Raw genomic sequence first — 24,873 nt, forward strand, 5'->3', positions numbered from 1 at the left:
GTTTTACTACACCACCACTGCCATGAGAAGCATCACTGACTGCTGATGTTTGCCATCAGATTTCATATTAAATTAGGGAAATGTCTAACAGTAGGAAAAAATCTTTGAATGACTGGTTCCCCAGCATCTTTCTCTGTCCCTTTTCCCAAGAGGTCATGGTCAACCTCTTGAAAGAAACATCAAGAAATTTAAACACGCATATTGATCCTGGGTTGGCATTTTGCCATCTATGCCAGGCAAAAGGTTCATTTGCACAACCACAGAAGCAGAGCTGGAACAGGAATGTGAAAGACAAGCCCAGAAGCTGAACTGAATTTCCCCATCTTTTTTTTCCCACCTACCCAGCACTGATACCTGCAATATAAGTATACCACACACTCAAGGAAAGCTGGTTCTAATTTCTCTTTACTCCTACACACAGCTGCAGAGCTTTTCACTTATTTAAAAAAAAAAAAAAAAAAAAAAAAAAAAGCACCTTTCCATTTCAGGTGTTTGCTTACTTCATTATCATTGCTGACCAAGGCAATTACTTATAAGGGTCATAATCTGCAGTCACTGAAGAGGAGGTTTTGGTCACAGCTTTTCATGCTTGCTGGGAACTCTGAATTTGGCTAACAAACACCCAGACTGTCCATGAGGAATCAAATTCTGATTGTTTAAAAATACTTTACCCAGTGGTGATCTTTTTCTTTCATACATTCATATCCTTTTGGGATAGCATCAAGATAGCTACAAAGCTGAAGCACCGCTGGCTTCTTTTCAGAGGGCAAGAAAGGAGGGGGTATCACAGAATGGTAGGGGTTGGAAGGGACCGTCAGAGACCATCTAGTCCAACCCCCCTGCCAAAGCAGGTTCACCTAGAGCAGGTTGGACAGGAACGCATCCAGGCAGGTTTTGAATATCTCCAGAGAAGGAGACTCCACAACCTCTCTGGGCAGCTGGTTTCAGTGCTCTGTCACCCTCAAAGTAAAGAAGTTCTTCCTGATATTCAGATGGAATTTCCTGTGTTCCAGTTTGTGTCTGTTGCCTCTTGTCCTATTGCTGGGCATCACTGTCTGGTCCCATCCTCTTGACACCTGCCCTTTAGATATTTATAAGCATTGGTGAGATCCCCTCTCAGCCTTCTCTCCTCCAGGCTAAACAGACCCAGGTCTCTCAGCCTTTCCTCATAAGAGAGATGCTCCAGTCCCTTGGTCATCTTTGTAGCCCTCCGCTGGACTCTCTCCAGTAGTTCCTTGTCTTTCTTGAACTGGGGAGCACAGAACTGGACACAATACTCCAGGGCAGAGTAGAGGGAAGGATGACTTCCCTCAACCTGCAGGCCACACACTTTTTCATGCACCCCAGGATACCACAGGCCTTCTTGGCCACAAGGGCACATTGCTGGCTCATGGTCAACTTGTCCACCAGGACTCCCAGATCTCTCTCTGCAGAGCTACTTTCCAGCAGGTCAATCCCTAACCAGTACTTGTGCATGGGGTTATGTCTCCCTAATACCTCCTAAGGGACATTTTAAATGTGAAACAGGGAGCACTGAAAGCCTAAAAGTCCCTGCTTGTGAATCAATGCCCTTCAACTATATCTGGCAGTGAGCGAGGATGGTATCTTTTCCTTGCCAGTCATGGGAATTCTGTCTCAGGGGGAAGATTGTGCTCATTCTTACCTTTCCAGGGCAGGGCTCAGTTTTCAGGATAAGCAGCTAGAGGTTGTTCCTTTAAACCTCACAGTCTAATACTGGAAGCACTACAGTCCTGAAGATCGTCTCTCACATAGCTTCCTCTGGAGAATCCAGTTCCCAGTTGCAGTGGTGGTACATTTACAGCTTTTATTAATATCTCAAAAGTCTTTAAGTGATGGTCATGTGTCTTCCTTTCCTTCCCCTCCCAAAGACTATTTAATAGTCTCATCTCTGCTCCTGCATTGTAGTGCAGGTAAAATATTCTCATGGGGTTTGGGCTTACGAGGAAAGGTACGCTCTTACATGCTGCCTGCTTGCAGGACAGTAAGTACATGCTCTCTTTTTGCTCAGCTTAGTCATAGGGACCTTCTGCTTCAGCGCAGCCTGCGTGCCCTTGATGCTGGCTTGCAACCAGCAAGCCTTAGAGGCTTCCAGGCCAGGCTGCTCCTTGATGGAGTTTAGCAAAAAAACAGCACTGTCACGCTCTCATGCACACATACTCCCATACGAGCCAGGGTACGCTGTCATGGCCAGTCAGTTGTGCAGCTCTTCACATAATGATCTTCCATCCCACTTATTAACATGATGTGGCTGGGGAAATGGCTGCCCGTTTTGACAATAGAAGCATTGTTGCTGAACTTCTGAATAAGCACTGATGGAGAGGCAGACTGTGTCTCTCAGGGCAGTTTTAGGGTCTCTGCAGCTGCAGAAAGCATTCCTAACTCACTTAAAGGCAGAATGTATCCTTACAGCTCAACCACAAGGCACCTACATAGCATGAATAAGCACATGGGGTTTTTTAGAAAACAGAAGAGCAGGGCAGGAGAGGTGCTTCCAGATTGCACCAGGGACTGTTCAAAAGCCTATTGTGTCTAATCCCCATTTTGGGGCTAGTCCCTTAAAAAGAGCTGTGTGTAATCTGGCTTGGCTGGAGAAGGCACGTGCCAGGGTATTCTGTTCTTTAAGTGTCAGGCTGGATGCACCCCTAAGTTTTTCTTTGAGCTTAAAATCAAACTTCAGATGAATGCAGTGAGTTTTGCCTTGTTTAACAGGAAAATCTGTCTGAAACTACTGCATTTTGTATGTGGTTTCCTCAGAAACCACACAGTGTCTGAGGCTTGTGTGTAACAAGGCATGCACACGCAGCACAGCAAGCCTCATCCAAACCCAGCCAGTGACTGTAAGAAATCCCCAAGCCCAGGGAGACGTGCAGAAGGACTGTTTAAATATGAAGTTGGGCTGGCACAGGCTTTGCCTTGAGCTCTTTTGCCACAGTGACTAACATCATTGAAAGCTGTGCTGAGTAAAGTTTGCTTAAGATGATGAATCTCTGATAGGATTTTATCAGTTTTTTCCATATCTGAAATGATTCTGATTTCTGAGACCTGTGCCAAAACATAGACCACAGTTTTACCTCTCTGTTGCCCTGTTTATGTTGCCATTATCTATTGCAGAAATGCCAATACCAGGCAATAAGGTCTAACACTTATTTTTTAAAAAAACAAGGAAGTGAACATTCAGCAATGAAGAAAAATCAAATTCAGTAAGCGCAGACTCCAGCCCCTGTCTGTAGGCTATCCATCTTTCTATCATCCACCATCCATCTCTCCATCAGGATGTGAGCAATGTGATCTAATGAAAGATGTCTCTGCCCATTGGACAGGGGTTGGACTCGATGATCTTTACAGGTCCCTTTCAACCCAAACCACTCTGTGATTCTGTGATCTTTCACTAGCCTGTTACAATTAAGATTCAGGACCTCAGCTGTGGGTATGCACATATTACACCACTTCAATTGCTCTGTATAATATAGGAAATGAGGTCAGCTTTATATATATGTCTCTTTTACAAAGGCTAACCACATTCATGCTAAGAGGTCTGGATATTAAAACAAAATAGTACTGAAGTTCTTTACCTACAGAGCTGAATAAGAGAGAAAAGGCTAGACCAGGTCAAAGAGTGATTTGCATTAGAAATGCAGTAGGCAAGAGCCAGGGTGGACATGGAGCTATGGTGGGGAAGGTGGTCTGTGCATGAGTAATTCCAGTCACAATACATAAGTGTTTAGGAATGGAAATGCTCCAAGAGCTACCTCAGCACAGTGCTGATATAGTCACTTCATAGGCATTGACTGAATATCACAAGCTCCCTTTGCTTGAAGAAGGACATTTTCAAGCAGTTTTCAGGAATAAAGCCTTGCCACAAACATCAGTAACAGACGAGGTTCAAAGCTTCTACCTCTCACCTCTAAAGCCAGCCCAGGAACATGTTCACAGACCTGTCCCATGCCACCCTGACCTGCAGCCCAGGCTTTGTGCAAAGCCATCCCCTTTGTTCCTCTTGCCTATGCGTACCATCAGAGGCAGGCACGCTTGCATTGGGGGCTGGCTGGGGACCTGGCTGGTGTGTGCTGTGCTTGTCTGCCAGCCCATACTCCTGCATTTCCTTCCCACAGAAACCAGAGTGCAAAGGGGGGGTGAACTTATTTGTATGCCACAGTGTTTACCAGGGAGCATTCAGCTCTTGCCCCTTGTGGTTTGGGATGTGGCCAAGATATGCACACAGACCCACTAACTTGAAAGCATTCCTGAGGCCACTAAAATAGACACAGCCTCTCTGTTCCCATCCTAACAATTTCTGCATCAGCTGCGGTTCAGCATGGAGCCCACATCCCTCAGTCAGCCATCACATCCTGCATGTCCCATACCCTCACCAGCCCAAGCACAGCCCACCCCAAGCCTGCTCTCATTGTACTGCCATTCTGCCAAACGTGCTTTCTGAAGCACTTGCTCCAGATGTTTGTCTCTCCAGCTGTATCAAACCCCAATTGTATACCAAACTTTCGAGGGCAAGAACAATGTTAATATTTGACCTGTTGATACAGTACTATGTTATCCTAATAGTCAGCTAATAACAGGTCAGATTTCAGTTTCAAATTACTCTGTTTTCCTATCCTGAATTCAGATTGTAAATTCTTTCTTTAGAATGGAGACAACCTCTCTCTCTCTTCCCCTGTCTAAACAACGCTGCCCAACTGAGGCTTTTAGGCATTGCAACAATAAACATTAATTTATTGAGCTCTTCCTCAACTTTCTGTACATTACTGACCTTTGGGGAGCTTTCAAGTAGTTCCTGACAATCCCTCCTCCTCAACAAGATCCCAGACAAATCTCCCCACCTCAATGCAAAGCTACCATAACCTCACCTCGATAGAGTCAGGGGAGGTTATCTGCGAGCTCCCAAATACATCATCAAGTTGAATCCATTCTCACTAGCTCTTTCCCTTCACAACTCTTCTATCATCCTCCCCAAAATTTTGAGTCTTTTATTACCACTCACCTCACAGATTAATACATACTCGGTCACACTCATTCCTGTCAAAACAAATACATCACTCTGCTACCTTTACCAAAGCACTGGATCTGAATTCACCTAGCAACACAAATGTTGAGAACCCATAAACAAATCACCAGGGTGAGTGTTTTCTGCTTGCATTTGAAATATTCGCCATTGAGATGTGTGAATGTCTAAAAGCAGTGCTTGTGTTGGGAAATGACAAAGATTTCTGAATGTCATAGGAAGAAGCTAGCCTCAGAACAATCATCATAAAACATTGGTATATAAATATGAACAGCTGAGATATGAGTGCTACAAATTATCAAAGATGTAGTGTTTCTCAAAGAGCATGGCTTCTGTTCTTTACCACATTAAATGTTTGCATAGTTCTTACCTGTATTTCAGTAGCTCTGGGGAATATTTTGACTTAGCTTTGAAAATCACCTGCAAAACAGAAAAATATTGCATCAAACATAGGATACACATAGGTAAAGAGAGACGCTGTGATCCGCAAGAATCCTGTCTCACAGGTCACAAGAAATGTAATGATAGGTTTCATTACATAACAGATTTGCATTTATTGCTTATCCATGGCAGGCAAGCTCTAAGCAAAGTATTCAAACCACTCAGCAGGTGATCACGATGTACTTGCATACAAATTGCCTACACCATTATTTTCACTTACTCTGCCTTGGGAATAAGGTCCTTTATACCAGTGTTCAGAAGAGGACCAATGCCAGTATAATCATAGAGGCAAGTAATTATTAGGCTCTTACATGACCTAACAGTACAGGTCTCTCAAGTAGACCAGCTCCTACTGGTATAGTGGGTCAGCCGCTCTATTCCCATGAAGAGCCTGTCATAGTACCCTGGCCTGAAATTGGACATATACATTTGTAGCCATGTTACATTGCCAAAAGGATGCCATCAAGAACCAAACTTATTGTTTTACTCTGAGGTATATTTGGCTTCTGCTGGCTGTCTGTTCACTATACAACAATACGTATTTTTACAGAGAGATAGCTCAGGCCCAGTAGTTACCTCGCTGTAATAGAAAAGACAAAATACTGACAAGTTTTCTGCAGTGTAGCTAGGTAATATCAGTCACAGGTGTTTAACCACCATCAGAAATTTTACAAAAATACATTTGCATATTTTATATCTTATTCATTAAAGAAAATTACAGGGATGCAGCATTGTTTTTTCAGAAGTTAAGATCATTTCCAAACACACTCAGTTTACAAATGTTCATTTAAACCAATACTGAAGCACGCTGATTGCTAGTATTACAAAAAAACCCCCACTTGTATGACTTATTCTGGGTTTTTTCCTAATTTCTTTCTCCTCAAGTTATCCCGCCTTATCCATTTCACTTGGTTTTGCATGCCTTTTAGCATAGCTTGCATAATATTTGCTATGATTATCATGCTTTCCCAAGGAAACAGGACTTACATGATCACTATGTATGTGTAGGCATGTGTCTGCCTGTTAACCTGTTTATCTGTCCCCTCACTAATCTTAAAATACTCCAGTCAGAGAACTGATAGAAAAATACTTGAAGCATCAAAGACATGATCCTTTATCACCCTCCTAAAAATTAGCGACCCAACAGAAGTAAGGAACCCTATAAATGCATCTGATATATGACCTCTGTGAGGAGAACCCTGCATAATGATCCTACACATCACCCAATATGAAAGAGTGTGCGTCTCAGCCTCATAAGAAATGCCCCAGTTATGGAAACAGCTCAAAGTCAAGCATGAGACACAGATCTGGAGAAAATTAGGCTTCACTTGTTCCAGCGCTCCTGGAACAACTTGTCATTTAACTCCTATTCACCATAAACAGCTGCCTTGACATGGAAATTATTTTTGTGACGCATCAGCCTGCTCAGCACTAGATGAAGCAGCAGAGAACACTGAGCTTTTCAGCAGGCCTTAGAAAAATAATTGCTGAGAATAAAACTGAAAAGTTGGGGGAAAAAATCTCTAAAAATATTCTTCAACCATTGATACTGTTTTCAAATAGTTAACATCTCTGGCAGCATCCCTTACAAAAGATTTTTGTGATTCATTCTCCAAATTCCTGGATCATGAATTCTCACAGGAGTTCAGGAAGAAGTTTTATGTTGTTTTACCTACTTGCTACTGAAAGGAGAGATACAAAAGGCTTGTGAATGTTCTGTGTTCCCGTGGCACACAAAGCGGGGCTGTCAGTTTTTAGAGAAGAGTTTGGGTTCAAAATACTACCTGCATGCTTTTTGTACTAGACTTGTTGCCTCCTCTGCTTCTTCTGGAAGACACTGTGGACAAGCGGGAAGGAAAAGATTCCTGACCTCAGTGAAACTAAACAAGTAAAACTTGTCTCTAGGGCCATTCCACAATCCTCACCTGTTCTGAGTAGCACTTACTCACACATATTGTACCGTTAATTCTGACGGCTTTCAGGAATAGCACTGAACAGAAGTGTTCAGGGCCTGTGCAAAGAACTACAAAAGACAAGTAATTTGCAGTGGGCAATGAGTTGTGCTGGGTCCACAAAACCTAGAAAATTCACAGGTTCCTGAATACTATCTCCTGTGGTTCCCCCAAAAGGATCCACTTACCCCTGTAATGTCACAGACCACTCCTGTCACATTAAACAGTCGAGGGCTGCCCTACCTAGCAAAAGCTCCGTGGATAACTTAGCTAAAACTAAACATGACATTCCTGCTGCAGATCCAGCAGGATCTCCAGATGCGAGACAGCCAAAACAGCTGTTATTGTGATTCCACATTTGGTGGGCCTCTCCCAGTTGATAAATGGTTCTGAATCTTATCAGAGCAATATGACCATTAAGAAAGAAAATGAACACTGCATAAAAAATGGATGCTACGTAGAATGAAAGTTACTCTATAAGGCATGGGCACTCTTACAATTTCACTGCTAGAAAGAAATATAAGCGGCCAAGTTCTGCCAGCTTTGCTTAAACACTGATAGGGCCTTAGTTCATGCGTAGCCTTGCTGTAAGCAATGTGATTGTCACAAAATAAAGGGCTGTTCAGTGGGAGTAAGGATGTCAGAAGCTGATCTCAATATACCTCACATGCGTGGGTGCAGCTTTTTTGCTTTTAACAGTCATTTAGCTCAAGAGACTGGTTGCTCAATGGCCCCTCCCCGCAACAGTGTTGAGAAAGCTTCCAGTCAATATCTGAGTCATCTCAGCAAGTCTTCCAACAAACCAGAGCAAACCACACTATTCCTAAGAATAGACTAAACAGCAAGCAGAAGGCAGACTTTTTAAAAAATACCTTTCAGAGAGCCCCAAGATGAACAGCAACACAGAAAACTCAGTGAAATTCCTTGCTAATTTTCTGATGTCTAAACTGTTACTTTTTCTTCTTAAAAGTATTTCCCTTTTTGCGTGTTCTTTAAAGAAGAAATATCCTGGTTTGACTCCTTGTTTTTGCTGAAGGACTGGAAACCTCAAATGAGATTCTCACACTCCCTCCTCCACTCCCCTGAGGTATATGTCTGGCATATAAAACTGCAGCAGTACAAGACGACTCCAAAAAGCCCTTCATACAGCCAGGGAAAATTTCTGTTGCAGGAACTGATGTAAACAGCTGACCTTAAAGACGTTTTACCAGGTCTCAGCAGAGGAGAAGTGAGGATGGCATGGGAGTCCATCAGCAGCTCAGCTGCAGAGAGTTCTGCAGAGCTGCTGGGCAGCAGAGAAGGCAGACAGGGCCAGGCTGCTGTAGCTTAAGGGGGTTCCAGCTACAGTTATGAAAGTTGAATTAGGAGCCACTCTGGCCCTGTAAGTATCAATGAAACAGGTGTCAAAGCCAAGTCCCAGAGCAAAAAAGAAAATCTCACTGGAGCAATTTTCAGTCCATGCTCTGATTTAGCTGAACTGACGTGACAGCTGGCACAAACCTCCAGTGTGCCTCTAGTGCTAGCTGATCGATTCACTTTTACGGGAGCTGCAGCTCAGCTTACCAAAAAGCCTCAGGTATGTGTTAAGTGCTTGCACATGTCTCAAGCTGGCCCTCTGCACAGGAATGAAGTTCAGCTTTATTTACCAGTTCTCATTTCAAAAACTCTAAGGAGCATAGCATATACTTTTCCTTCCCAGTTCCTTTCACCACGGCTCCTCTCTTCCTCTGTCACACTCCATGCAAACTTCTCTTTGCACCTTGAAAATATGCCATGGCCTCATGCAGGCCCACAGTCCCTCACCATCAGCACATACACCTTTCCTCTGCTGTGTATCTTCCAGTCCCAAGCCCATGTTCCCCTTTCTCTCTTTCTCCCATGTCCATTCTTTCATTTGGATCAGATTCCCCAAAACATGCAAGTTTTCCCTCTACTCTCTAAACTCTACAATTTGTACAGCCTACAGACATGGGCAACGTGATTCCCTACCATACTCAGCCTTGTGTAAATTGGTAAAAATAGTCCTGAAAGAACAGGGACCATTGCGGGGCTGACAGCCACGGTAAACTTGCGTGTGTAGCTTTCCTATCAAATTATTTTCTAAGTCAAATGACCTCATTTTTCATGTCAGATGCTGACAGTCAGCCAGTCTGCAGTTGCAATTTGTATTCTATAGATCCAATACTGAGGGCAACATTTTACGCCAAGCATATCTGCTGATGCTTTACCTTCCGTAGTTAGACTCCTGGTTAGTTCTATGTACATCTAAAGCATGCTTTAAATTAATAACAAGCTTTATAAAATATGGTGTGTTCATTTCTACTAAAAAATAAATATTTCTCCTACGTAAAAAGCCCTCTCTGTTCTCTCACTGGTGGTATTACTTTTGAAATGCTATCCCCAGTAATTAGAGCATGAGAAGTTCTCTTAATTTTCTTCCCAGCGCTAACGCATACCCCAGTTCCACTGAGATAAACGTAACCTCTCCGAAAGCCTTGTGCCGGTTTTACCCCACCCTGCCAGGCACTTCCAGCATGGCCAGCTCCCCTCTAAACTGTCTTACTCTGCACAATTTCTCTTCATTTGAAAGTCCCTGATTTTATCAGCCCTGCCTGGGAGGCAGGGTAAGCTTCTCAATCTGGATGCCAGAGAAAAGGGAAGATGGTTAGGGAGGAGGAAAGAGAGGTAAATCTGCCTACCAGCCCTTCTCCACCCATACAGCCTCACAGTTCTTTAGCTCACTACCACGTTTCCTAAGTCCTGGAGAAGTTCCCAACCTGATGATTAAACCTACAGCCCACCAAATGTTTTGCTGTGCCTGGCCACAGGGGAGGCCTGGGATTTCCAGCATCCCCTAGAGCTCACGGTCTTTGGCCCTGACCTTGTTTTTTGAGTCTGTAACCTTCCATCCTAGCTTCCCTCCTGCTTCATTTGTATCCTGTTCCTCAGGGAAATATAAAGTCTGAAGCAAACAGGACAACATGAAGCAAGGCCTTCTCTGCCCACCCCTCACACACACCAGGAAAAAAGTGACTTATTTTATTTCCCAGAACCTCTTTACGCTTTTGCCCACAGCACTGACTGTAAAGCCTGAGGACTTATCTCAGTCTCCCATTGTCAGGGGCAGGGAAGATTTGGCTAGGCAGGACATAAATAAAAGAGTGCCTGAGTCCTGGGATCCTTGCTGTCTGGAATCACTTAAAGTAGAAAATACGTTATTTGCCGATTTGCGGACTTTGCTTTATCAAGCAGCAAAATAAGCCTGTGGGAGCTGCAGGTGTGAGGCAAACATATCTATGGGCTTTTCAGTCTCTGTGGGTGGAAACACACACTTCAGCTCCCTATCTGATGGACCAGGATCAGGGACCTGCTCTGGCTTGGTACAATGCAGTTATTTGCCAGTGTTGGGCTACTGTTTTACGAAAGTGCCACTGGATCTCATCCTCACTTGAGATTTATTTTAATGATTTCTAAGTAGACAGAGGCTTCTCCTAAGAGAGTGGGTCACACTGTGTGTTTTTTTCTTTAGAAGAGACTGAATACAGACACAGGATTAATAAATTCTAATAAAGCTAGCACTCTCATTGGAAATCATACATATTTTCTGCAGTATGATTTCTGAGAGGAGCTAATGTTATATAAGCTTTATCTGCAGCAGCCTTATCTTCTATTCTGCCATAAGCAGGGCATCAAGACCTGGTGAAGGACCCTGAATTTGGCTTTTAATCCAAAGATCCCTCAGGAATTGTTCTGAGTCAAAACTATTTTGGTTGTAACTTCTCTTTCCTTCACAGATTCCCCACTTTAGCAATCTGCCCCAACGCATTACAGCTCCTTCTGCTCTATCTGCTAATGGTGATGCTCAGGCCTGGGAACAACCCTTCCTGTGCTGATGACATTATGGCATATTTGCCTTGCTACACATAAAATACAGTTTAAATTTGTGTCCGCATTGCTTTGGGATACCTATTAAAAAGAGAATAGTTGTGGCTAACTTTCTGTCAAGTTCAAAGGTACTTATTATTCTGAAAAATGTCCTCAGGCACTTGCCAAATGAGTTTTTTGTTTGGCCAGGAGGATTTGCAATATTTTTTTTAATCACTTTTTCTTCTCACATCTATGTCTAAAAGTTTTCCTAGCGGTGCCACATGTCTGGGTGCCATACAGCAGATAATAAACACCTGCAAATTCCAGAGACCCACTGAGGTCTCTTCCAGTCCTCTGTTGCTATACTATACATAGATCACTTCTTTCCCTCTAGCTAAGTTAAATAGCATGGTTTTTATGCAATGACACACAGCTGCAGACCCTTCTTGCCTGCCTTCCAGAGAAGAAAGGATAAAAGTTGTTTCTGAACAGGTCTGTGAAGTTATACACCATTACTGAAAACAAAATTCTCTCTTCCCACCCCTTTCACACTAGTTCTTGCTTGCCTACTGGGGAAAGCTAGATGCACATTAAATATACAGTCTCAAGGAGATGCTGAATTTCAAGCCAAACCACCTTTTAATGGTTAGAAGTAAAAAATTAATAACAGTGAATTAAAAATATGTGTATTTGTTCTGTGTCTCACATTATATTTGTACAATGGCTGTGTTTGTATTTCTTAAGGCTTTGTTTTGGCTGGGGAGATATTTGAGATGCGATTTCATCGGGAGCAACCAGCTCTAAAGCAAACAACAATATTAATAATATGCTGTCTACAGTGGCCCACGATCTTTAAAGATTATGACACACATCACACACTCTGAAAGTCCCTTGCAAATATTGTTTCCAAATCCTCACAACAATTCTTCAAGACAGGTAACTATGACACTCTTTTACAGAGGGGCTCAGAGGAAGATCATGAGGACTCATGGTGACAAAGCAGAAATTGTCTCAAAGGCAGAATCTCAAAGGCCTTAGTATTCTTTCTCTTTCCAACCACTGACTTGTGCTTCCTGAATGTTATCAGACAGCAATGCCAAAAATAAGTTGAAAGGGCATATATGTGCATTCGGCATGCTTCCTTTTTAGATCTTCCTGAGACGAAAGGAACATTAAGCCCCTGAGTGCTGGCGCACTAATGCACAGAATGCAGACTGCTGTGCCCCCTCTGTGCTCATGAGAGCCTCAGCTTCTCTTGGCAAAGAGCCAGGATGCTGCGTTCTGCCTCCAGACTTCCACAGCAGCCATCCATGTGTGTCTGAGGGAAGAATCTGACCTAGGGCTACGACTTAGTCCTAGCTGCTGTGATGGGGATGGACTGTGTGCTGATGGATGTCTGCCCCTGGGGGATCGCACCATTATCAAATGACTCTCACAATAGCTATGGGATAAAGCATAGGTCACCACATGCCTGAGCTGAAGTTGAGTAGCATGTAGATGAAAGGTTCCTGTAATCCCTTAATACATTGCAAGTGCCAGGGAGTCGAGTGGTGTGCGTTAGCAGGTGTTTCAGACACTGAATCCAGAAAAGTAAACCTAAGCACAAAACTGTGTATGTGGTTCTAAGTATTTAATACCCTCTACAATTCAAGTGATCCTCTTACAGCTGTCATGCTTACCATTGCTGCTTTTTCAGCTCTGGGATGGCAGCTCTCACAAGCAGCCTGATCTCTCCAGCCAGGCTGTTTAGAATTGACAGGCCTGTAATCGCTGCAGAGCACTGTTAAACACTGTAGGCACTACAGAAGCACCCAGACCCTGAGCTGATTCCAAGTGGGGCACCCAACAACACCTAAAGCATCCTGAACACTGCTGGGGGTGCTCCAGGGCTAGCTGGTGCTCTCCTGGCCAACTACCCCTGCACTGGGAAAGCAGACACTGACAAGGGTCGTCTGAGTGCAGGCTTGGCTTCCTGTTCCAGGCACTGTAGTGGGACTGAGGAGATAGAGAATCCAGACCCTGCCCTCCTGCAAGCTTCCTGTGAGATCTTAGGCAAGCCCAGCAGCCTTTCTTTGTCTCAGCATGCCAATATCCCATCCTGCAGCCCAGTGCCAAGATACCCGAGCTCATCATAAATACTTCCAAGCAAGTCTAACTGCAGCAACCTGGAGCGTTGTGCAGCCTAACGCACCTGGCTTCTTAGCTGTCCATAGCACAGATACACTCTCAAGACCTCTGTCTGAAATTGAGATATTATTTTCTTCACCCCATTATACAGTTAATTTACCTTTACATCAGAGGGTGTATCCCTGTACAGCACTTAGCACTTACTGGGGTCCGGAGTCACTGTTCTTTGTAAAACAGATCAATATAGGAATTTGGGTCTGCAGTAGGACTCAATCAACAGTTTCGATTGTGATACACAGAACAAAAATCACACTCAGAAACATGTTAGCCAACTTATGAAAAACTGGAGTGATGGGCTGCCAGCAAAATTAGAAATTACAGTTCTGACTGCACACAGAGATCAGGTTGGCTAAGCTAGGAGTTTTATGAAGTCTAGTAACAACAACAACAATAATAAAAAAAAATAATAGAATGTCATTTTGGATGTCCAACTTTCAAGCTCTCCTATACATTTCCCCCCCCAACGTTGAAATTAAATGATACCCATTTAATCGACAGTAGATATATTATTTGCCGTTCCCAAAATGATCACTTCAGGCTCCAGTTTCATTTTAACGCTGTTCACTTGCATATAGATCAAAAGTTAAAACTCCCAACTAAATAACTGAAATTTGCTTTTTGCATTGCCAAGCTACATTAGGAAATTACATTTTTCTCATGATTCTTAAAAAATAATGCTTTACCATTCTGTCAGATTTAATTGACCAAATATCTGTTGCTTACCTGTGTGAAGTAAAGATTCATCAGGGTCAGGGTGAAAAACTGGAGGCAGACTGGGAAGCAATAGAGAAGCCAGAAGATGAAGGGGCTGAGAGAATTTGCTGTGACAAAGTCTTTGAAGTAAAACGAAAAGAGCACAGTCCTAAGAGAGGCCCAAAACAAGCACAGAAACAGAAAGACAGTTTGGTAACTGAACCTCTTGTGCCTGTAGTGAAGGACCAGCCAGAGCTGGACGTAGATGAACACAAAAAGCAGTGAATAAAAAACAGTATATACAATGGTCAGGCCCAACTTCACATACGGAGGGACAGCTGGCGTCAGGGTCGGCGGAAGGGTGTCATTTTTCAGTGTGTCCCACTCAGGGGCCTCCATTTGATATCAGGAATCGTCAGAATTATTTATTAAGTTTGGCTGCCGCTGTTGCCTCCTCCTCCTTCTCCTTTCATCTTCCTACAGCATAGGAATCAAGAAAATGAAAGAAAACAAGCTGCACTTCCTCTTTGGCAGCTCACTGTGGGCTGGTAGCACATGATCACAATTCAGAATGATTCATTAGGACTGCCTTTGTCAGCAACTGGCAGGGAACAGCTCAGAAAGCTGCCCTTTGCCGATGTTTGTGCACGAATCTTTACCATCCTTAAGAAACAAAGAAATCCACCAGCCCCTGAGTGGTTTACTGCTGATTTTTTTCCTAAGGAAAATAATCTGGATTTTAAATTAGTTAAGTAATTTTCTACAAGAAGCAGGTACCTGACATTTTCCCAGTGGCAGCCACATCGTATCTTTGCAAGATTTTTTTTTTGTCTTGTTCCCATTTAGCAAGTACTTTATTTAGCTGCATTTTATTAGGAATAATTTTAAGCACCTTAAAGTACTCATAAATTTCAAACCACTGTAATAGGCTGCAACAGTTCAGCTCTGCATTGCAGAAATATTTGTGTTTATAAGGAAATACACAATTTGCACAGCAAATCTAACACATTCAGTATCTTCTTTTTCTTCTAACATAAGACATTTCATTAGAAAGGAAGAAAAGGCACATCAAGGCTTCCAAACACGGTGTATACAGAAACAAATAAAACCCCCTAAATACTCAAATTCACCAAAGCCTACATGCAGCTACAAGTTCATTTCTTCTTGGTTGTTGTCTATTTGTGCCATCACTGTGGCAACAGCTGACTAGACACACCTTCTCACAAGTGTGCAGATGTACCCTTGGGATTAAATCTATAAATTAACAGGCGCTATGGCAGGCTGCTGGGTTTGACTCACAGGGCTGAGAAGTGAGAACTGAAACTTGAGTAGTTTAGACATTTGTAGCATGGTGGAAATGCTTCATATATCTCTAGGTCATGTCTAGCGTCATACACCATCCAATAACAAGGTTTTTAAAAGACACCTTGGTTATGGCTGGAGCACTGCTGTGTTTTGTTCTGTCTTTTATAGTAAGCAGATTACAAGAAGTGCTTATTACCTGGAATCTCGAGGGAGGACCCCACATGTCTGGTGAGCAGTGAAAAAAGATTCCTTTAGTGAAAGTGTCCATGTAGTCAACTAACACCATATACAGGGTATGCAGATACTGATACTGACACTGAGTAGGATCTAAAGTAATGATTTCCGTTATTAGTGCCTAATCCCAAGAGGAGTTCAGAACAACTATTTTGTTGAAAAAGAGAATTATTATATATATAAATACAGCTTATATCAGTTTGGATTGTTCTTTAAAAAGATCTCTAATTGAAGCCCATCCTGCCCTAAAAATACCCACACTGAACACTTCCATGTTTAGGTACTAAAACATAAGCAGTTTGATTTTAAAGGTGCCAAACAAACTTAGCTGCCATTGACTGGCAAGGGATCTGTGGGTTCTCAGAGCTTCTGTAAATCAGATCACTTCTATTAAGGTGTCTAGAAATGATTTTAAGACCCTTACCAGGAGAAGTCAGCTTTGGAAATCCTGGATAAACAGCTCACAGAAGCAGGGTGATACAGAGCACTGAGTGGCTGTGTCGATTTGACTACGTATAGAAATACATAGAACACAGAGTCAATGATGGGAGAGGATAAGAAATGTCCAAGCACTAAAAATCATGCACATGTACAGAGGTATGCTATAGCTTGCACAGAAAGAGAATTTTATGGCTTCAACATAAACAAACTTGGTCTTAGTTTTAAATTACCACCTGCTCCTAGACCCTGCGTATTTCCTGAAAAAAAAGTAAAATTGATTCAATACCAGAGCAGAACATGGAAAACTGAGCAGTTGCTAAAGAAAGAAAGCTTGTCAGAGAAGCTATCTGTACTCAGGCCATCATGCTCATTAGGCAAACACGGGGAAGATAAAGGGTCTGGACAGGAGTTTTGACAATATGTGCAACAAATAGAATAGATACAACAAAATATATTTCAATACATACTATAAAAGGCTCCATCTTCCAGATCAGGAAAACATCTTCCCTAGACTGATACATACTTCCTTCTAGCAGACAAGGAAAACCTCTTCTTAGCCCTTCCTGGCTGCACTAATAGGCCTGCCTTATACATCCCTCAGTCCCCACAACCCCAGTGTACACATGCACTATCTAGAGGCCAGAGTACAGTGATAATAAATCCAGTGGGTTACACACCACCTCTCTGGCTCTCAGCACAAACTTGGTGATTATACTTGTGGCTAACATTAACCCATGGTAGCCATAAGCAATCTATTGCTTTTTATCAGTGACCTATAAGGATTCACAGCTTGTGCTATAAGACTTTAACCTGCTAAATGAGGGTAAAGACTTCCATGGCATGCCATCAGCAAAACCACCAGGATTTTAAGACTGCCACATGCCTGAATTATACTGTAAAATATACAGAGAAGCAGGAAGCATTTCCACTTAACAAACGGCTGTCTTCCCTTAGTGCCCCCGTGGATGTGATTGCCAATTCACACTTCACGGGGAGCATGCTGTCAACAGCCAAACAAAGCTGCTGCTCCCTTGATTAGGTGTTGCCGAGGGGCAGCAAAGAACAGCAGTCGCACAGACTGCATCACGGATGTGTGTCCTTGCCAGTAGGTGAGCGAAGGTTGGTTGGGAAACTCTGCATTGCAGCATTACAAGAAACTTCTTAATAGACCAAACTTCACGTACAGCTCCCCGGTGCTTAAGGTCAGACACTGCTTGGTCTTCAGCACACTCCTGCTGCTGTCTAGGGATGTTGGGCAATTGCAGATGATCTGTTTGTGTTACTGTTTTCTTTCTAAGGGTCATTGTCCAAAGGAATAAACTTGAGTGGAGCTCCAGGGTTCAAAAAATTGCTTAGCTAGGCTGTCCCACTGCTACTTGACTTGAAATGAACAAAAGTAGATAACATAAAGTATCCAAATTCTGCAAGTTGAACTGCTGCCCTGCTCCTGAGCAGAGAGGTCTAGAGTTCTCATCTTTGATGTCACTTGCAGTTAATGAATTTGCTGGCAAGACTGTTAGCGAATCACTGTGTGTGGTAAAGCACTCTGCACCTAGTGTGCAGTTCAAAAAATCTTTCAGAAGGGGTTTTGCAGAAAAGAGCACTGCTAGAAGGTGAAGAAAATAAAGCAATATAAGATTTTGTTAGATATTGAACCATATTAATCTTTGATTTTATACTGTGGCAGTCCAGAGAGTTTGTCCTCAGTTATACTGGCAGATTTTTCATTCTTTTGAGGTTTCATGATTTCTTGGATTTCTTACAAGTACCTGGCTCTCATGGTTTTAACCTCAAGTACTGAGTAACGTATCATAGCTGGACCTTAAAGTCTATCCTTCAAAAGTTGCTTTTCCCTAAAGTTATCTGAAAAATTGTGAGAGGCCAGTCCATCCAGTTTCACCCCAACTGAGACACACCAGGAGAGGTTGCCAGGTAGGCAGGCCTCTTGCCAAACCAAAGAAAAAGACAGAAAATGGTGTTCTGGTTCAACAATTTCTTTTGCTCCGCACTCCATTAGGCCTATGATTACAAAACTCAACAACAACATTTTACTTAATATTCCTATTAAATAAAAAAAAGGGGGACAGAAATCTGCTGTTGAACAAGATCCATAAACTAGCTGATGGAGAGTGGGAGTATTAAGACTCTTTGAATCAGACAAAAGGTAGAGATACTGTGGAATTAATGATGATTTAATTCACCCAAATTTGTCACAACAATTACGCCTCCTCTTTCTTCATTTTGTGTCCTACAGAAATACCAAGTTACATCCTTGCAGTCCACTCATTTCAATTTAAATAAATTTTTTGGAAAGTCAAATTCCTCTGAAGCCTTTAGTAACATGGCTATTAGAATAGAGAAATTTAACTACGTGGTGTAAGCACACACCCTCTGCGTCTAGTACTTAGGCTATTGCAATTTGGTGCATTACATGACAAGATGTCAGGTTTCCTGATGAGAGATGGTGGCCAGGATGCTGAAAAGAACGGACATTCCCTTGGAACAGGTTCAGGAATCTGATTTAACTACAAGGCAGGCACCTAAACTAGTGCCTGCTCAACATGATGGATGAATTAGCCAGTAAATCCTAAAACTAATTTCTCATTTGTGTTTGGATTCTGAAAACATTATATTTGAAGCTCTTTGAATGCTACTGCATTGCAGAGCATGAGTACTTAGCCTTGGAAAATACTGCTGATGGGATACTTCTGTCCTTCGCTCGGTGTGGGCTTGTCTCCAAGTCATGGACTACGTCATCATCTTTGGGATCCAGCGTCTCTGTGCCATTCAACATTTAGCGACTCTGGCAAAAGCCAAACAGAGGGCTGGGAACCAGTTTTCTCAAGGGAAAAATTGTCCTTTCATTGTTGGGCTTTCTCTGTGCCTGGGCATGTTAGATTTCACTATTAATCCTGACACAGACCTCATACTCAAAACATGTCTAACTAAAGCCCTCATAATAAATCAGGATTTATTATTCTAATCTCATTTAGGTCATACAGTGGCGTACAACAGTACAAATGTAGGGCCTTAACCCATAATCCTTAAGGCAGCCAAAGCCTCCATTGGCTTCAAATAAAGTAATGCCTATGCATCAAGGGCAGGAACTCACCAGCACAAACTAATCAGTGTAATGCAAGTAGCCTTAAAGTAAGAAAACTGTGGTTTCATAATTTCAGCCAATACTTGACCAGAAGGAAATTTCCTAGAAGAAAACCCTCCCCACCCCCGACTGGAAAAACCCATAAAAGCAGAACTAAAGCAGTTAGGTATTTCCCTTCAGTGGGCATTCCCGTAGATGTATCAGTCAGCAGGGTATGAGCTGACTGGAAAAGGGAGGTGGACTAGATGTGGACTGAGAACAGAGGGAGGTGGGTTTGAGTGCTAAAGATCACTTGGCCCAGTGTTTGGCACATCCTGGCAGGGAACACATCTTCTCTTGACAAAAACCTTGATGAGTAAAGAATAAAAGACCAATTAAATAGGGATGATTTTAGCCACATCTAGTGGAGAGAGTTAATTCATTTTCTTCTCTTGGCTTCTGTTACTTAGACAACAGGAAGCATCTGGCTCACAGCTAATAAAGCCCCACGTTAGAAATCATCTGCTTCAGCCCTGATTATCTGCTCATTCAAGCAGCTGAGAATTCAGCTATGGAAGCAAAAAGTCCAGAAGCTTGCTGAATTCTTCTCAGGTTAATGTCTGGGTAAGGTTATCAACTCCAGTATCCCAAATCTGCTCCAGCTGCTGCTGGCATCCATAGTAGCTCAGAGGACTGTGCAATGTTAGGAAGTGGGCTCACAGATGGTCTGAGCAGCTTCATGTTTCCTCATTTTCCTAAACTGCATTTGGCAAGGCTGAATCCTGAATGGTCACTGCAGAAACTTTTCAGCCGTAGGGCCATCCATCCTTGGAGTAGTGCTGATGACATTTTTGTTGGTGAGGGGCCTACAGAACCCCAGTCTGGCCTTTCTAGGATATAAGAACAGGCTGGAAAGCGGTAGCCAGTGTGGCTGGAAACAAAGGATCACATCTGGGAGCGTGAGGCGATGTAGCTGTGCAAAGAAACAGCAAATTCCTGAGCTACGTGTCAAACCTACAGCTCAGGGATGAATTCCCGCAGGATGAGGTTTCTTTGATCATTAGTGAATATCTGTACTTAAGACACCTGCCAAAGACCTGAGCGGCAAACAGAACTCCTGGGCTAAAACCAAGTAGTAAGCAGACCTCTGCAGCAAATTTGTGTTCAGCACTTAACACACAAGGTTCAACTGACAGCACCCTTCCTTGCCTTGTACGTGTGTATCATTTGTATGCATATCCTATGTTCATATGTGTGTATTTGTGCTGTTACTTTCCTGCTGCTGTATGACTTGTACAAGCCTACACCTGAGGGCACAGGACTGGGGTAGCTCCTCCAGGTTCAAGCCGAGGAAGGGCAAAGAGCTGGCACCTTACCTGGCGGGGCAGAAGGGCAACATCTACAGCCCCCAGGCTGAGCTGTGTCCTCACCCCTTCTGAGGTGCCCCTCCATCAGCAGAAAGGAAGCGAAGACAGTCTGGGACCCCTCGTCTGCTCCCAGAGGCGCTTTGTCCCCATCTGCCAACGGCAAGGGACAGGGAAGGCTCGCTCATAGCCTCCCCGCGCTGGGAGCGGCCTCAACCTTCGCCACGACCCCACGCTCCTCTATCCCCGAGGCGCAGGGCCCTGAGGAGGACGAGGAGGGGGTGAGAGGGGGCGGTGAGCCGGAGAGAGACGGGTTCTCCGCGGCCCTTCCCCTCAAACAAGGCGGGCAGAGGGTCAGCGCCGGCCAAGCCCGGTCCAGGCAGGCCCGCTCCCCTCAGGCCGGCCCGGCCGCGTCTCTTCGGCACTACGGCTCCCCCTAGTGGCGCGGCGCCGCACCGCAGGCGCCGGCCGGCACCGGCTGGAACCGGTTGCAGGCGGCGGGCGGGCCGTGGCTGTGGTGGCACGGGGGTCGCCCCCCGGGGTATCGGGGCTCGGCTGCGGGTTTGCCGCTCTGCGGACGTAGTCGCCTTCGTGTGCTGAAGGTTGGGCACGGCTCTGCGAGGAGAAAATGAGAAATGGGAATGGTTTTACCACGCTGCTTGTTGATGGGGTCAAATTCCGATTTTTTTAATTTTTCTTTTTTTAAATTTTAAATTATTTTTATTATTTTCAGGGCTGACAGGGCGAGCGCAACAACTTCCACTTACAAACCCCAGGGCGGAGGCGGAGCCGGGCCGGGCGCGGGAGGCGGCGGGCACAGGGCCTGGCAGGCCCGGGGGGAGCCCTGGGGCGCCGTTACCTCAGGGCGGGCGGTGGCGGCATCCCGGCCTCCGGCCCCGGGGGATCCCACCCGTGAGCTGTGGGGTCGCTTATGTTATTATTTGTTAAGGCTGCTACTGGTGTATGTACAGCATTCAGAGTTATACAGGAGCCAGAGGTCTGGGCAGGCAATTGACTTCCTTCTGCTGACCACCCGAGAAGGACACGCTGAGGAGATTGCAGCTGGTTTCTTTCCCCTCCAGCTCGGTGTGTCCTGAGGGCATCTGCTTTTCTGTCATGCCTGCCTGAGAAGATGTGTGTTTCCTTCATAAAACTCCCCCGAAAGAGAAACAGAAGAAGTTAGGTCAGTTCGTGTCCTTCAGCCAGCTGCATTTAGCCAGGCGGTTTCCTGTCCTGACCAGCAGCTTTTCCGGATTTACCCCTCTGGCAAAGCAGTAACCAGCATTGTCCCACTCTTTGTCCTAATTGCTTCTGCAGGTTTTTATTTTTTTGTGAACTGTGGCTCAGTGGCCGAAATCAATCTTATCCTCCTTAACGTCATTAAAATACATTTATGTGAAAAATAAAGTTAATAGTAGGTGGCTTGATAAAATGTTGGTTTTATGGGGGGAAAAAGGGCCAAGAATATATTGTATGTTTTTAAATGGAACTGCTTTTGCTTCTAATGCAGTAAAATAAAAGATGGTCATTTAGTGAATTTAATAATCGTGCCAACTGTTTGTGTTTGTTTATACCATGACAGAACATTAAATGCATTAGACTTCAAATGGCCCAGCTGAATAAATTGCGCTAGTGGGTGGAGCAGAGCAGAGAACTGTAAAAGTGTGAAAAAAGAAAATAGTGAAAAAAGAGGAAAGGAGAAAGTTTGAAGAAACAGAGCTGCAGATGTTATTATAGGAACTACATTAAAGAGAAACTCTGCTTGGAGAAAGTAAGTACTAAGCAGATTTCTTAACCTTTGGGGGATTTTTGTAAAGTTCTCACAAGCAAGATGTTTGGTGATACCATGTGGATAGCAAAAACTTTGTCTTTCTCATTTCTTTTCATAAACCTGTGTCTATGTAAGTTTATTGTATTAAATAAGCATCTTGGCTACAATTATAATTCCTTAATAGTAATATTTGACAATAAATTTATAATAAATCAAAATTATAAAAATAAATAGACATACATTGTGTAGCTATATTAATATTATACGTTAATATATCATTAAATATAAATATACTTCAAGTTATAACTAGTAAATAAATTATATCATTATGAAGTAATATGATATTAACTATTTAAAAATTCGGAAATGGCAGCATTAAGTCAGCACAAGTTTTGTTTGAACCCTCTTGCGAGTGCTTTTTGGTGTTACCTTTAGTGATTATTTTTCCCCAGGATCCTTCCTCATTCAGAGGACAGAGTAGTAGCACAACAAGCGTTCTAGGAGGAGCCTAGTTAGGAGTTGTTAGGAAGTGATACAGTTGTTTGTAGGGTGTAAGATCTATGCAAACTGAGGTTTAGTAAAATAAGGGTTTGCATAAGGGCACATCAGGTCTTTGTAACTACAGGATGGGAAGGGCTGAGGAGCTTTGCAGAGAGGAGAGGGTAGAAACTGTCCAGCACTACATGCTGTGAAAGGAAAACGGATAGAATGATTTAACAGCTGGGATGGAGGGCAGGGAGTAGGTATTTATCCTGGACATACTTCTGTCACCTCCAGCTGTGCTGGCTGTAGTTTATTTTGGAGCAAAATCCGGTATAATACAATGGCAGATTTCCAATCCTCTTATAGAACAGACAACATTGCAGTAAAAGGACTTCAATCATTTTTGCTATTAAAATGTTTTAAGATGTGTGTTCCTGTATGCAGCTGTATTTGCTTCATCTTAACTATGCCATTGCTGAGAATGTTTCATCAGAAACTGCTGTCTTTTATTTTTCACATTTTGTTGGCCCAGATTTTTTAAAAAAGTAATGAATGTCTAAATCTCAGCTTGGCACAGGTGGTACAGCCACTTGGTTGATGAATAGAAAAAATACACAGAATTTTAAACTACCTTAATGAAAGAAACTGAGCAGCTGCATTTGAGTCTGATTAATCAGTATGAAACATTTTGAGATATGCGTAATCTAGTTTGTCAGTTTAAATGTGAGAGATGTACTAAAGAGACCTCAACCAGTGGCATCAATGACAAAGCTAAAATCAAAAGGGATTTTAACTAATTGACAGTGCTTGTTGGGATTATCATATGTTGGGACTGCTTGTCACAATTGTTTCTTAGGTCGGTGACATCAGGTGTCCATTACATGTGTCATGCTGAGTATTGGGTTTTTTGAGAATACAAATTGTAGAGAGCCACAAGGATAAAACTGTAGTCTTAGGAGTCCTACAGCACTAGGCCGTTTATTGCACCTTGCCAAAGGCATGTCCTATGTTCAAACACATGGTAAAAGAGTATAAAGATATATAAAGATATGAAGTAGAAAGAACTGCCAGGACTGCATCTTCAAAGGTAGGACACACAAGCCTCTATCTGTATCTTCAGACAGCTTTGGTTATAATTTAGTTAGGATCTTACCAAATCTATTCTAACAGCCTACCTATTTTATAGTGTTTATGTCTATCAATAATTTTGAATTAAGAGAAGCAAAATAGTCATTTCAGAGAAAGTTTGCGATAAAAAAGACAGTGTGATCTGGTAATCAGAAGTCAGTTGAGGGGGGCAGTCAGTTTCCCCCATAGAGCTCTATAAAAATGAGTTGCGCAAGAAAAATTCAGTCTTCAAAATGTTTTCATTGAGACACACTGTAAATGTGTAATTACACAAAATGTAAATTATTTTAATTTGTTCAGTTTGCATAAATTTATAAAAAGAAAGAGATTTTTATTAAAAAAAGCAAACATGAAGCTAGTTATTTGGACAGTATATCCTCTTTATAAAAGCCTTATAGTGCTATAACAAAAGTGAATTTAATGTTAGAAGAAATGAGGTCTGTTTTGAAAAAAAAAATCTTTTCATTAAAAAGTAAAGCAACTACATCTCCTTCTGTGCTCTCTATTGAAAACACAGTGACTGACAGATACAGAGACCATGGAAAATTCTAAGCCTTTTTTAATTCTCTGTAAAATACAGAGATTAATGAAAGGATACAAATATCTCTGTGACATTTTGTGATAAGTACCTGCGTATGCAAAGCTGTTAAAAATTCTGAAAACTCAGCAGTAACAAATCCCATCCTTTCAGGGGGTATTCACTGGGAACTGAGGTTGTTTAACCTGGAGAAAAGGAGGCTGAGGGGAGACCTTATCGGTCTCTTCTCCCAAATAACAAGTGATAGGACAAGAGGAAACAGCCTCAAGTACAGAGAACATTTAGATTGGATATTAGGAAAAAATTCTTCACAGAAAGGGTTATCAAGCATTGGAACAGGCTGTCCAGG

General features: G+C 42.9%; 1 protein-coding gene across 3 annotated transcripts in view; it reads right to left on the reverse strand.

The window, feature by feature from the left end:
- GPR137B (G protein-coupled receptor 137B) overlaps nucleotides 1-20,935 on the reverse strand; it is a 33,422-nt gene extending 12,487 nt beyond the window's left edge. The window contains exons 1-4 of one of the 3 annotated variants that reach the window (XM_054193832.1): nucleotides 20,617-20,935; nucleotides 16,142-16,226; nucleotides 14,209-14,655; nucleotides 5,409-5,458 (exon numbers count right to left, since the gene is read on the reverse strand). In XM_054193832.1, the coding sequence (XP_054049807.1) occupies nucleotides 5,409-5,458; nucleotides 14,209-14,577 (419 nt within the window). In that variant the 5' untranslated portion in view covers nucleotides 14,578-14,655; nucleotides 16,142-16,226; nucleotides 20,617-20,935. Of the gene's footprint in view, nucleotides 1-5,408; nucleotides 5,459-14,208; nucleotides 14,683-16,141; nucleotides 16,227-16,625; nucleotides 16,649-20,616 lie in introns of those variants that run through there. The other 2 variants (XM_054193834.1, XM_054193833.1) reach the window with 2 other exon arrangements.
- Between the last annotated feature and the right edge of the window lie 3,938 nt (nucleotides 20,936-24,873).

The sequence above is a fragment of the Rissa tridactyla genome, chromosome 3, assembly GCF_028500815.1.
Source record: "Rissa tridactyla isolate bRisTri1 chromosome 3, bRisTri1.patW.cur.20221130, whole genome shotgun sequence".
NCBI classification, from domain to species: Eukaryota; Metazoa; Chordata; class Aves; order Charadriiformes; family Laridae; genus Rissa; species Rissa tridactyla.